This window comes from Micropterus salmoides, unplaced genomic scaffold (genome assembly GCF_014851395.1).
Source record: "Micropterus salmoides isolate LMB-PRFRI ecotype aquatic unplaced genomic scaffold, ASM1485139v1 Ms_hic_scaffold_21, whole genome shotgun sequence".
NCBI classification, from domain to species: Eukaryota; Metazoa; Chordata; class Actinopteri; order Centrarchiformes; family Centrarchidae; genus Micropterus; species Micropterus salmoides.
The window spans coordinates 10,841,661-10,855,375 of record NW_024041262.1 but is presented as its reverse complement, the minus strand read 5'-3'; the positions used below and the strand labels follow the sequence as shown (position 1 = coordinate 10,855,375).

The following is a 13,715-nucleotide window of genomic DNA, read 5'->3' as shown; positions in this document are numbered from 1 at the left end:
AGCCCAGCTCTCTATAACTCTGTGTCACAGGGGCTGAGCCATGCCACAACCAAGTTTCTGCAGCTGGGAGAGATTCACTGGACTATAGACGCTTTAAAGCTGTGCGTTCAAAGAGCGCGCGCACACCAATTCTTTATTGCGGGTTTGCTTTGCGCACTCCACAACGAAATAATCGACCAGTGGACTTTCTTTACTCTGGAGGGCTGCTTTCACCATGAGCGCCGGACAGACATATGAGAAGAAGATTGCGTGTATTTTGACCGATCTACCAGGATCTATGAGTTGCCACCCGAACTCCAAGGACTCTCCTACTCTGCCCGAGTCATCGGTGACAGACATGGGCTACTACAGCGGACAGACGGCCCACGGCCAGCACGAATATTATCAGAGTCAACCGTACGGACAGCCCATGAACTCTTACCATCATCAGTTTAATCTGAACGGAATGGGAGCCGCTGGAGCGTATGCCACCAAATCCGAATACCCCTACACAAATAGCTACAGACAGTATGGACATTACAACAGAGATCACCTGCAGGCCTCGCCTCCGAGCTCAGGTAAATAACCACTATATTTTACTGCAATGTTTACATCCAGTGCGAATAACTCTGTCTGGGCGTCTTTTAAAAGAGCCATGATTGCACATGAAAACACGAATCAGACTGTATTACCCGCTAGTTTTTTTCTGTCTCATTTATGATATTTTATCTAACGTATTTTTCCATTTAGTTTGTGGAAAACATTTGTGGTATAGAAATGGTACAGACAATAAAGAGAGACAATAAAGTGTAACGTGATTTCTCTACGTTTCATGTCTCCATACATTTTACCTTGCATGGCCAGAGTAATATTTAGGCTACTTGCCGGTGTGTTTGATTCATTATACTTGCAGGTAGAAAAACTAACATTTGCTCAGTGGAAACCTACCGGCTGATGTTAATGTTAATGTCGCGTTTTAACAGCCCGCCTGGGAATGAGCCAGTCATTAACAGTCGGCCGTAAAACAATGATGGCTGATCAAAGCTAATAACATTCACTCCATCAATATTAACACGTTTACTCTGGCTTGCCAAATTGGAAATTTGACAAAATAAAATCATGCCGTTTCAGTGATTTAGTTTAGATTTATTTTATGACATGTGTGTTGTTTGCCAAATTTTAAGCTTTTAACTTTGAAGCAATCTTTCCACATTCATTTGACAAAATATTGGAAAATGCAGAGTTTTTTCCAGACCCAGTTTTTAGGCAGACGAAATTCTCTCAATACCTCCTACATACATTTTACATTTCATTAGCCTATACTCAATGTTTTACACTTTATGGCCGCTGAACGTATTTCTTGATGGTGTATTTAATCAACATTTTTGTTGTATTTTTTTAGTAAAAGAAGAGCCAGAGCCTGAGGTCCGCATGGTGAATGGAAAACCAAAAAAGATCCGCAAGCCGAGGACGATCTACTCCAGCTACCAGCTCGCTGCTCTGCAGAGGCGCTTCCAGAAGGCGCAGTACCTCGCTCTGCCCGAGAGAGCGGAGCTGGCGGCTCAGCTGGGCCTCACTCAGACACAGGTAAGTTGCCTGACCCGGTGTAGCACCTGAGGTTTTCTAATCAATTAATACTTTTGGAGTCACGTGAGCCAGGACCTCCCAAAATGGCCAACAATTTGCTTTGTAATTATCCAACAATGCATAATTACGCAAAGCAGACTCTGGATGTCTGTGTCTCGTTTTGGTCGACTTTATTTAGATACAAGTTAAATAATTCTCTATTTTCTCACTGTGAATAAATACTGTTAACTGTGTGTTTTGTTAACTGTACATGAGAGATCATATTTATGTTAAAACATTATACACATTATGTAGCCCTTTGTCTTAAATTTTTCTGTTGCACTACAATTAATGTTCAGACTTTTTTTCTCTCAGGTGAAGATCTGGTTCCAGAACCGGAGGTCTAAGTTCAAGAAACTGTACAAAAACGGCGAGGTTCCCCTGGACCACAGTCCCAACGCCAGCGACTCCATGGCCTGCAATTCCCCGCCCTCCCCCGCAGTGTGGGAGAACAGCACCTCTCAGAATACCCCGATCAGCAGACCTCAGGTCCCGCAGCCGACGCACAGCTCCTCGCCGCCGTACCTGGAGGATTATAACAACCATTGGTACCAGCAGGGATCACACCTACAGCACCCGGGCACCGTGCACCACCCAGTCCCGCAGCAAAGTGTGGGAGCTGTTTATTGACAATGACTCAAGATCAGATTAGTCTCCTCAGAATTTTATTCAAACGAGGTCTCTCTACAATGACTCTGCAGAGCAAAGGGTGACTGGACCGGGAACAGGCCTGAAGTGAAACATTGCGTTTTATTTTTATTTTTTTGGATGATCAAGACTCTTTCAGAACTGGGGTTTCCATTCACAAAGCACATAAGGGATTTCTGATCACTTGTGGCAGCATATTTAACGGACATCTGGCGTGTTTTTTAAATTATTTATCGCTTCTGTTGTATTTCCCTACTTTCGTTTGTAAATGAATATGCAAAGTTTTTTTTAAACAAGTAACGAGAAACCGAATATTGACTAAACTGTGCAGGTGATCCATGCTACATTCAAATCATGCATGTGGGTTTGTAGAGAGTGCGAAAAAAACTCAGGTCATATTTATATAGATTTGTACAAAACGTCGAAGGCTGTAAATATGTGTTTATATGCAGAACCACTATGATCGTATTTGTTTGAAACGGAAAGACTGCTCTGTGGTGCTTCCAAAACCATTTTCATATCCATGTAATTAGTCAACTTGTTGCCTTCTTTTCAATTGAATAAAGGAGTTACTTGCATGTTGTGTGTCCAGCCCCTTTATAAACAGGCAACTGTCCAGCCGCCTTTTCTGAGATGCAAACCGTGCAGATAATTAAATGTAGGGTCTATACAGTCCACGGCACCTTAACAACAGTAAACATTGCAGGACAACTTTCTGGAGGGACAGAGATTATGTGGTGAAATGTGGTGAAGTTTCCCAGTTTTATCTGTTTGAATATTTGTTTTATTGAATTAAATCAGATATTTAGTTTACTCACTTTGAATTTAGGATACGTTTGCCTGGTTTGAATGTGCTTGCACTGGAAACTGCTTAATTCATATGTCTGACTGCTTATTTGCAAAACACTTACTCTGCTACTCAATAAGCGTTTATAATGAATATTTAATTATAATGCACGCATATTCAGGCCTGAATAATTAGGCTACTAATCCGCCTGAAAGAACAGTCTTGTGCAGAGGATTATAGAGGCAGTGTTTAAGTGTATCCATGCCTATTACAATTATGGTACAATGCACTGGTTAATTCACTTTTGATTTTAATTTGGAAACCAAAAGGTTAAATGACAGAACCAATGCTCCTCTTCGTAATAATCTTTTTTGTTATACATGCTCATTATCTAATTATCAAAAAGGTCATTTATCCCACTGACCCTAAAAGATCAATGCTCCACTTTGTGCACAGAAGTATTATGGTCACGGTATAGTGAACCGACTCCTGTTTTGGTGCCGTGGGCTGCGTGCAAAGCGCTGCAGTAGGAGGCGACACACAAGCAGACATGTTGGAGTCACTCGGTTTTATTACTATTCTGCTGCCAGATAACAAGAGAGAATTCAGCGCGTTGCACACACACACACACACACACACACACGCAGAGAGGAGGGGTTGGTGGTGTGCGGGGGTGAAGCAGGGCAGTTGCCGAAGGGGATCTCACGCGTGCGCGCACTCGCACACATTCACAGCAGGATAGATGGAAACGCGGAATATTGAAGGTTTTAGCAACCCACTTTTTATTTTCACTTAAGACATTGGATTTCATTCTATTGCATTTTGCAAAGTTATAGTTCTCCAAAAAAATTATCCAAGGTTTTCACACTTTAGTTCAGCTTATTCATGTAGCACTTTTTATCCAATATTTATACAATACATTTTAAAACATACACACCTTTAAAAAAAATATGATAAAGCAGCCTAAGGCAACAAGTGTGACACAAGTGAAACCTGGGGGATACAGTGATATTAATTAGCTGAGTGATGCCAGATTAACATGACAACTACTGCGATAATGACCGTCAAAGACAATGACGGTGAGAATGAGACAATGAGATAGAAAAAACAACCTGTCTTTCTGCGTCTTCACAGCTATATTAATGATATTGGACAAAACCTCAGTTGAGCCACAAAACCCACACGTTATTAAATATGCTGCTCAAAAAATGACATGATGGAGAAACCGCTAATGGCGATCTTATCCACATGGACCACCAAGGCGACATTATGCAACCAGAGAAAATGTACCCACGGCGTTAGTGGTTTTATAACCTTTTCTACCGCTTTTAGTAAGTAGAATGGTATGCGCCCAGGTCTGAAGGTGTTACTGTATGATACTTTATTGAAACATTGTGTCATTACAATAATTTCAGAACATTACAGCTTCAAATTTGGAAATGTTCATCTTGAGCCGTCAAACTCTGTGCCCTAAACTATTTTCTTATTTCTTAAATTGTATATGCTATTTATTACCATAGGCCTATATATATAGACTACTCTATTATTATACTGAGGACGATCATATAATATTAATGTATTCTATATAATTCACTTAGTACAGAGATTCGGTTATTACATCGTTTTGGTTGACTTTTAAAAATGTATTATTCATTTTAATTATATGTAAAACATGATAATTTAAAAAATATATATTATTAAAGAATTTCTTTGGGCGAATATTTGTTTCACATTTATTGTCTAGATCCTGCCTTGTGTTTTTTTAATTATTATTTTGTATATGAGCACATATAACTGACAAATACACTGGAAATTTTGATTAAGCCTATACACCTGTGAGGCATGTCACATTGTGCAATCCATTCTTCTTCATTTTAAGATTAATTCAATTGAACCTTTGTCGTCATTTCAGTCATGCAGTGTTTTAACATTTTAATAATGTTAGAATATTCCCACAGAATTTTATTCTTTCCATTGATCAGTTGAAAGTGTTATTGAACTGTAATTTGTGATTCCAATAATTTTCTTTTCTTTTAGTCACATTTACCATAACGTTTTTTAGTGCACGTCTTGGTTCCTTTGACATTTTATTTAAATAGTACTGTACGTATTTCTACCAAACGCACACATAGGCAAACATTTTGCCACAAACAATCAAATATGTCACAGCTCTGAATCCTATTTCTCTAATGTCTTCCCTTTAGTTTATCTCTGTGAACTCAACACCAGTTGTCTATAGCATCACTCACCATTCCAGTGCACTGTGCTGATTTGACAAAAGCAACATGATTACTATTGCCTTTTAATATCAATGAAATCTCATCAAGCGGACATGTGACCTCCCCTCGGCGGCTCCCTCAGCATGTGTGGCCCTCGGCTGCGGTTGTCAGGGGAAACATTTGTGCCGAAGACAAACGTGTGTTCGCCACAGGCTGCACTTGTGTGTGTGGGCTGTCAGACATGTCCATATATGTCATCTCTGAACATTAACAAGTGTTAGTAGCCATGGAGGTGAACTGTTGAACTTGAATGTGATCCTGCATGGCACAACATCACAGCACCCTAAATAGAGCCGCTGCCCGGGCCCCTAGAAGCCTTTCTCCTCCCCCCTGCAACAGTCAGCAGTGTGGTGTCGGCACTTGTCTCTGGGGTGCAGCGATATGGGTTGAGATGGAGGTCGGGAACTGAAATGCATCCATGGAAAGACTTCCAGCAGCTGTCCAACACTTAGTCCGGGCCTGGGCCGAGCCTCGGCTGCATTAGGATCACTCACTCTCTGCATTTTGCTGTAAACCGGGAAGAAATGAAGGAGGGAAAGGCATCCTTGACAGCTGTGGACTTGTGAACCTTTGCTGACCCCACGCCAGGGCAAGACTGGGCTGTGTGCTGATGCTTCACATCCAGTCATCACATCCAGATAAAACCTTCCCCATGGTGAGGGTGCTGCTCCAGCATGAACTCACCTTCACCAACAAACTAAAAACGTGGCCTCCACACACAAAAACAGACATTAAAATCTGTAAATGCTGTAAAAGAATAGGGGGAAATGCTGCATTTCCCGCTTAAATCCAGTGTTTTGAAACTAATCTGTGTGTGTGTGTGTGTGTGTGTGTGTCTGGATGCCCTTCTGCCTGCCAAACTGTATTCCATCTTTGAACACCCCTCAGAGTGTGTATGCATCGTACCCCAAGCTAAGTCAAGCCTTCCTTCGGATGAAACCAAATCATGCGTTCATTCTCTCTATCAGGGAAGCCGCTCACAATTACCCGAGATGTCAGATCACTCTAGATAATAACAATAATCACCCCAGAGACCTGCTTTGCCATTCGCCCATTCAAAGCAACTGGGATTTAATAACAAGCTATTTTCCCTCTTATTGCTATCCTGCAATTAAAACCCATCAGACACCGTGTATCTGATAACTCCGACCATCCAGCGCATTGATACAGTCAGACTTGCCTTTATCACTACCCTTCAAACCCATCTTCCGGCCTTCCGTCCCCTCCTCTTAGCTTGTCTATTACACGAGGAGCCTTTTCACTTTCCCTTCAATCTGCCATGCGTGATAATTGGCCGCCCGTTTGAAAGGTCCTACTCTATCTGTCCAACTCCACAGGCCATTATTGCAGTCTGGAGATGCGAAATTGCCTATAATTTTCCCTGATGCCCCGTCACTTGGTTCAGCAATTCTCGCCTCTTCTTCCCAGGGCCGGCATGTTTAACAAGGCACATAATGATCAGGAATGAGGAAAAAGGGGCATCAGGGGTGTATGTATATAAAGAAGGAGATGTTAATGTAACACAATGCTTGTCGTTATGTGAGAAAATCAGGTTGGAGGAGTGAAAATACAGGGCTCTGATGTGGCTTTGTTCTTCAGAGAAACATCACAGCAGGCTGTAGACCTCCTGGCTGCGCTTCTCTGACTTAAGGTAAGACGGGACTTTATGTTGGCAGGTGACGTGGTGGTGATAGAAGCTTGAATGTCGGCTGTTATATGGCATGTTATTTTCCAATGCAATAATATGTGTATCGAGTGGCCTTTGCTGTAATTAAACAGCAAAAAAATCACAGCTGTACCAAAACTCAGTGAGAAAAGTGCAAAATTAAAGTTCAATTAATTTATTGGCATATAGTTGATGTGGTTAAAATTTTATTTTTGCATACATTGTGCTAGGACGCCTCTGCTTAAAGGGTAGCTTCTATATTTTTCTACCTTGAATGTTCAAATGTTTTTGTGTCAATGTGACTAATTGGGACAACATTTTTGAAATGGTTGCTGCAGACAATTGCGTCCAGTCAAAACGCGTCCACTAAAGAGCCTGATTGTGCCATAGACAGGCTTAAATTGTTATTACAAGTGTCTGACAACATTCTGGAGATCCCTACAGAGCTAGACCTTTTTTTTTTTAAAGAGTAAGAACATAGCTCTTGTCAAAGCCACCAGACTCTTGATAAAAACAGCAATTTCACCTCACAGAACAAGGGCGTTGCTCGACCGCTACTTCGGTCAGTTAGTTTGTGTTATTTTGTAACTTTGTTGTTTTTGTTTATTCATGTGATTTTGTGAATATGGAGTTTTAAAGGGTTAAAAAAAACAAAGTCATACAATAACACAAACTAACCGATATCAAGGCAGCGGGATATCAGAGAGGTAAAACTACTATTTTTGTCAAGGGAGTCTGGTGGCTTTGATGAGAGCTATATGGTGACTGTTTCTGTATGAACAAAAGCATGATACTCTTTAAAAAAAGGTATATCTCCCTGTGGAAATGTTCTATAATGTAGTCAGACATGTATAATAACAATCTGAGCCTGTCAGTGGCAAAAACAAGCACTTTAGTGGACCTACTCTGCAAGGACTGAGTTTCAGCCTTGTTTAACTGCTTCTGACTGCAGCGCTGCTGGACCAACTTGAACAAAATAGCGTTAAGTTATAAAGTTGACCTTTAAGCACGAGGTGTGAAAAGTCATGACCCTTTAAAATGACATCACTCATAATGAGCTACAATAGAAATATGCTGGATTTTAATAGAGCTCAGTGATACCAGTAATATTAGGAGAGAATATGTCCACAGAAACTGCATCTATGATCATGGTTATTTTTCAAACCCCTTTGTGTGTGTGTGTGTGTGTGTGTGTGTGTGTGTGTGTGTGTGTGACATCAGACAAATTGTATCTAATGTTTGCCAGACTGCCAAGACAGCAAATTAAAAAGATAAAAAGAGGTAATTGGATGTGTCTTTAACGCACTATTCGGGTTCATTAATCAGAGCTTAACTCCCCATTCAATCAAGAGCATCAGCCCAGATTGCGGGATGTGTGTTTGCAAAGATATAAATAACTAATTATCTGTGTTTAAACAGTGTAAGCGCCAGAATGTGCAAATCAGTGCAAACGACCATAAATCAGGCGCAGTTTATTGGAGGAATAGCATGGCCATTTGTCATTTTATTACAACAACGGCAAGGTTTCTGTTTGAGCTAACTTGAGACGAGAGTGAAAAAGAAATCATAAAAATGCTGTCTTGCACATCCTTTCTCCTCTCCTCGTGGTATGTGTCATTCTCGGGGGGGGGGGGCGATGCATCAGGCCTTCTTTAACAGCAGATGACAAACGTTCCTTTTATGCGTAAAAGTTTGTTTTAGTGAATGAGAAAAAGTTTGCCTAAGTTTTTGTAATACATGACCGTGTTCCTCTTCCAGTGCTGATTTTCATCTTCAAATAAACAATTTGGAAGCGATGTGTCGTCACTTGTCCGTGCGTAAGAGTTATACTGAGCACAACCACTGTGGCTACCATCCTGAGAACTCTTGTTTTGCCTTTATGGGAGGGGTGATATGTTGCATTACCTTTAAAGTAATCATCCTAAAACACGAACACTAAAATGAACAGTGGATAAGATATAAGAAACCAATCATAAACAGGAATCAATCTTTGTTTTGACAAAACTCTCGAAATCCAATCATCTTTAGGTTTTCATCCACAGCAGGGCAGAAGTGTTGATGGACAAAAGACAGCTGATATCCCAGCTAGAAATTACAACACGGGCTGAGCTGTGGTGGTTAACAAAACTCTCTATATTAGCCTACACTAAACCAGTCTCGAGATGTTGTATTTTACCCACAGACCAGGAAGACCTTTACTTAAAGCCTCACAGTTGAGTTCAGTTGCCATTAATCTAGACTCACATAAGCAGTCAACGGGTCTTTGTGATGAAAAAAACCATATGCCTATCTCTTAGTGAAAACATTTAACTGATAAAGCAGCAACCCAAACAAACACGTCACAGAAGAAATCAATGATAATTACATCAATCCAACAGCTATTTATTTGCATAATGCTCATACCATAGGTTGGACCATGCAGCTGAAACTATTTTGCTAATGAAGAAGACCCACGCACACAAATAGGCAGCGTATTCTTTAAAAAAATCTGTCATCCAGAGTATGTGGTTAAACTGCACACTCTTTTAAAGTCCACATTTCAGTGAGTTTAGTTTCAGTGACATTATAACAAAGCTAAAAATATATTTGATGCCTGGTCGATTTTTTTGCAGTGAAAATTGAATTCAAAACGCACACGAAATACAATGAATATGCACACGTTCTATTAAACACACGTTTTAAACACAATTCAGTTTTGAGAAGAGGCCTTGAGAGAAACCAGCAAGTTCAGTGTAGTCTGAAGTGCCCTTCATATGGGCCCGAGCACCTGGGCTGCACCAAAAACAGTCCACTCACATCATCTGAGGCCTCGTCATCGCGTCCTGGTGAGGATGGTGGTTCGGATACCAGTGACCAAAACTGTTCATGTAACTGTTTGGGTGCATTTGGGCTCCCTTGTTCGCCATGGAGACCTCCCAAAGCTGGGGCAACCCGGGCGAGCAGGGAGAGATGGAGCTAGTGCTGTGGAGATGCTCTCCCTCTGATCCGCTGCCATGCTTCATGATCTTTTTATACTTGGAGCGCTTATTCTGAAACCAAATTTTCACCTAAAAAGAGAAAATGCACATAATTGTCACTGTCAATCAGCAGTAATATAAAATAAATTATACTGTGTTTTTTTATGAGCATATTTCCCTTCAATTAAACCCAAGTGAACATTTGGAAACAATAAATAAGTCCTCATAACTCTCATCTTTTTTGTGTTGGTTTTTGCAAATCCCAGGCTATACTGCTGGCGCATTGTTACTTATTCAGCCTTATGGTTGAGCGGCACTTGTAATCCATTAAAACTGAGCTCTCTTATTCGCTGTTTTATTAGTCCAATTGTGCATGAGTGTGACAGCAACAAGCTGAGACTAAAAATATTGTGAAATAAAAACAGCCCTTAAGAGCGCTGTGGTAGGTCACTGAAATTTCGGCTGATTCCAAATAAGATGGCTATTTTTACACGGAAACAATGGTGTGGATCTTCTTAAATTGCAGCAAAAAGCTCAAATGAAACACTCTATAAACATGTAAGCATCAACAGCACGAAAGGCAACATATAAGTGGGAGATCATTGTTGAGATAAACGACGAGGGCTTGAGAAAAATGTGCAGGGGGCAGCTCAAATGACTAGATTAGATTAATTTGTTTACCTGTTATTTTGAAACTAAAACTGTAGTCAGACAACTTCCAGAAAGTGAAGAGAGAAAAAGAGCTAGCCGACATCTGATGACCTAATTTTTTTGTCCCTTTTGAGATTGATAAATTGTCACGTGCACCTGCTTGTCTCCAAAATAATTAGAATGCAATTATTCCCATACTGCTCATTTTAACACTTCAGCATTTCATTTACAAAATGCCCGTGAAAACGCGCTCTAAATAAGTGCAGAAGAGATGTACCAGACTGATGAGCTGTTACACATAAAACAAAATAAATAAATAAAAAACAAGACATAGGAACAAAGGAAGAAACAAATATATTCGATTAAAACCTATAAGGAACTGGTTTATTTCATAAAATATATTTTATTATAAACTAACTTTGAAAACAGCTGCCAGACCCTATTTTTGCAGACCTGCAATGGCTAGTTATTTGTTTTCTTTTTCTTCTGATCATTTTGAAACTGCAGTCAAGGTGAACGAAGCATGGCTGCAGTCACAAAATGAGCACTCCAAGCACCTGGGTTGACAAAGGAAATACAGGAGCGAAATTAAGCATAGTAAATAAGGCAGCATTAAAGGATTGAGCTACATATCACAAGAATTAGTTTTTTCATTTGATCTCCAGAAGCGCCGTGATCCCTAATAACACAGCAGAAAAGATGTTGCCTTTTCAGCCGTTACTTCCCCTTTCTCTCAGTAATACGTTTAATAATCTCTCAGTTTGTGTTTAATCGAGACTTTTAAATATTAGCCATGTAGTTCTATTTAATAGCCCACTAAATGCTAAATATTGCAGGCCTGATATTTAAGGCTGGGAGTTTTTGCTGAATAATTGGAAATTTATCATGCACAACCTCCTTAACTTAACTTCATTGCTAATAATGATAATAATAATGATAATGATAATGATAATGATAATGATAATGATAATGATAATGATAATGATAATAATAATAATAATAATAATAATAATAATATGATGATAATAATGATAATAATAATAATAATGATACATCTTTGATCCTGAACCCTTAATTTTCCCTGATCCATTTAGGACCACTGGGTGAGTCGAAGGCCCACCTGAGTCTGGGTGAGTCCCAGTTTGGCCGCCAGGTCTGCGCGCTCCGGTAAGGCCAGGTACTGGGTCTGCTGAAAGCGCTGGTGCAGCGCCTGCAGCTGTAGACTGGAGTAGATGGTCCGAGGCTTCCGGATTTTCTTCCCCTTGCCATTTAGACGAGTGTCCCTGCTCTCAATCACCGTGGACTTCTCGCGATCTTGTAGAAAAACAAAAAATGACAACAGACAACCAAAAATGAGATGAAATAAGGAGAGTTTTGGTTTTTCACTTTTCTCTAAAGAAGGAGGTCAGATGTCACGTTTGAGCTGGCTTTCGGCTTTTCCTGATCTCCTAAAAAACAAAAACAAATCTACCATCTCAAACAACATAAGAGCTCTGATAAATGTTCTATTTTACAGATGAAAGTACAAACAATAAATAGAAATATAGTGTCTGGTAATTCCACTGACAGGCCCTGCAGTGCATGCTATAAACACAAAAAAGGAAGTTAACTTGTGTGTTTTTTAACCATCGTGTTAAAGCTTCATCAAATCCCATGAACATAAATGGCCTAATTATAGTTTTTATTAAGTTAAGTCTAGAGTTTCAGCTTTGTGTTTTAGTAAGGGATTCGCGTGGCATTGACAGCGCTGGATCAAGATATTACCCTCACACTTTAACAACAAAAGCATGCAAGAAGTGGGAAATAGGAGCACTCCCACAAGCACACACAGACATGAAAGGACTAGGCTATTTTCTGGAATCGTTTTGTCAATGTACCCTAACAATGAGGGTAAAAACGAGTTCCTGAGGTAGGCCCAGACTACATGGGCCATAATTGGATTTACCCACAGAAAATTATGGTCAATAAAATGAATGGCACCATCTGCCTCATTATAACATGAGTGGTAAAGAGGGAGCATCCCTGAGAGGCCTGGTTGAACGCTATAGGCCTTGTTTGGACATTTATGATTGAGATAGAATATGTTTCCTGACGTCAATTCCTTAATTAAACGTTCAATATAAGACTTTATTTAGGAAGAAAAATGAGTTATTTTTGTTTACTTTCTAAACCGTCAAGTGAACTTAATTTCCTCACCGGTCAGGGAAATTGCGCGCTCATGTGCGTAATTGCGCTCCAGCATGGTGACAGATTAGAATTTTACAGCCATGAATGAAATCACAATTGAGTGCGGCTCGATTTGACTTTCTCACATACCTGTCTGCTCTAATCTGCTGTGGGCCACACTGCTGCTGTTGCTGTGATTGCTGTGCTGGTAGGACATGTAAGCAGACGGGGGATGAGTGTTCACCGCGCCGGGGTAGGCGTAGCCCAAAGAGCGGCCATAGGACGCGCTGCCAGGAAAAGGACTTTCGTGCTGGGAATGCCCAGCAGCATGCAAGCCGTGAACGGGGTAAATGTGAGAGAATCCGGAGGAGTGCTGCTGGTGTGCCGGATGTCCGTGGCCAAACTCTAGAAAGGCCGATTTGGAGGGATCTGAGGCATTCAGACTGTCAGGCATGAAACCCATAGACATCATTAGCTAATACGCGAGTCCATAAACCCGTCGATCTGAAGAGGGTTTCATGAGTTCTGCCGGGCAACGACGAAAACCTGGAACAAATCCACACTCAAGTCCAATGCATTGCTCTTGAAAAAACGTTTTCCGCTCCAAAAAGTTAAGGTTTTCATGTTCACCACTGTTTATGAGGTTAATCGCGAAAGGGATTCTTCTTTACATCATTGGAAGAGCTGACATGGTTCTTCAAACACCTCCTGCCTGCAGAGCCTCGAACACACTGCCTTCCATGCGAGCTCTCTGATTGGTCTTCAGCAGCCAGCTGTCACTGAAGCCCCACCATTAACTTCATTAACATATGATACAGGATGCAGCTCTGCAGCCAGCAGGAACCTCCTTCCATGGATTATGAAATAATCATATAATTGCTATTTTAGTAATTTATTCCATCAAATAAAAATGCGTCAAATCGCAGACTTAATATTGTCTGTATTTTAAACATTGG

The 13,715-nt window shown here is 40.6% G+C and overlaps 2 protein-coding genes across 2 annotated transcripts; one reads left to right on the top strand and one right to left on the bottom strand.

Annotated features, from left to right (window-relative positions):
• Window positions 1-2,831, top strand: dlx3b (distal-less homeobox 3b). The gene is made up of 3 exons (XM_038736412.1): window positions 1-557; window positions 1,382-1,566; window positions 1,921-2,831. Exons 1-3 carry the CDS (start codon window positions 215-217, stop codon window positions 2,233-2,235), a joined length of 843 nt encoding a protein of 280 aa, XP_038592340.1. The 5' UTR covers window positions 1-214; the 3' UTR covers window positions 2,236-2,831.
• Window positions 2,832-9,340: 6,509 nt separating this feature from the next.
• On the bottom strand, window positions 9,341-13,500 carry dlx4b (distal-less homeobox 4b). The gene is made up of 3 exons (XM_038736413.1): window positions 12,910-13,500; window positions 11,714-11,907; window positions 9,341-10,032 (listed from the first exon to the last, which is right to left on the bottom strand). The coding sequence occupies exons 1-3, from the start codon at window positions 13,229-13,231 to the stop codon at window positions 9,778-9,780; spliced, it is 771 nt and encodes a 256-aa protein (XP_038592341.1). The 5' UTR covers window positions 13,232-13,500; the 3' UTR covers window positions 9,341-9,777.
• Window positions 13,501-13,715: the final 215 nt, after the last annotated feature.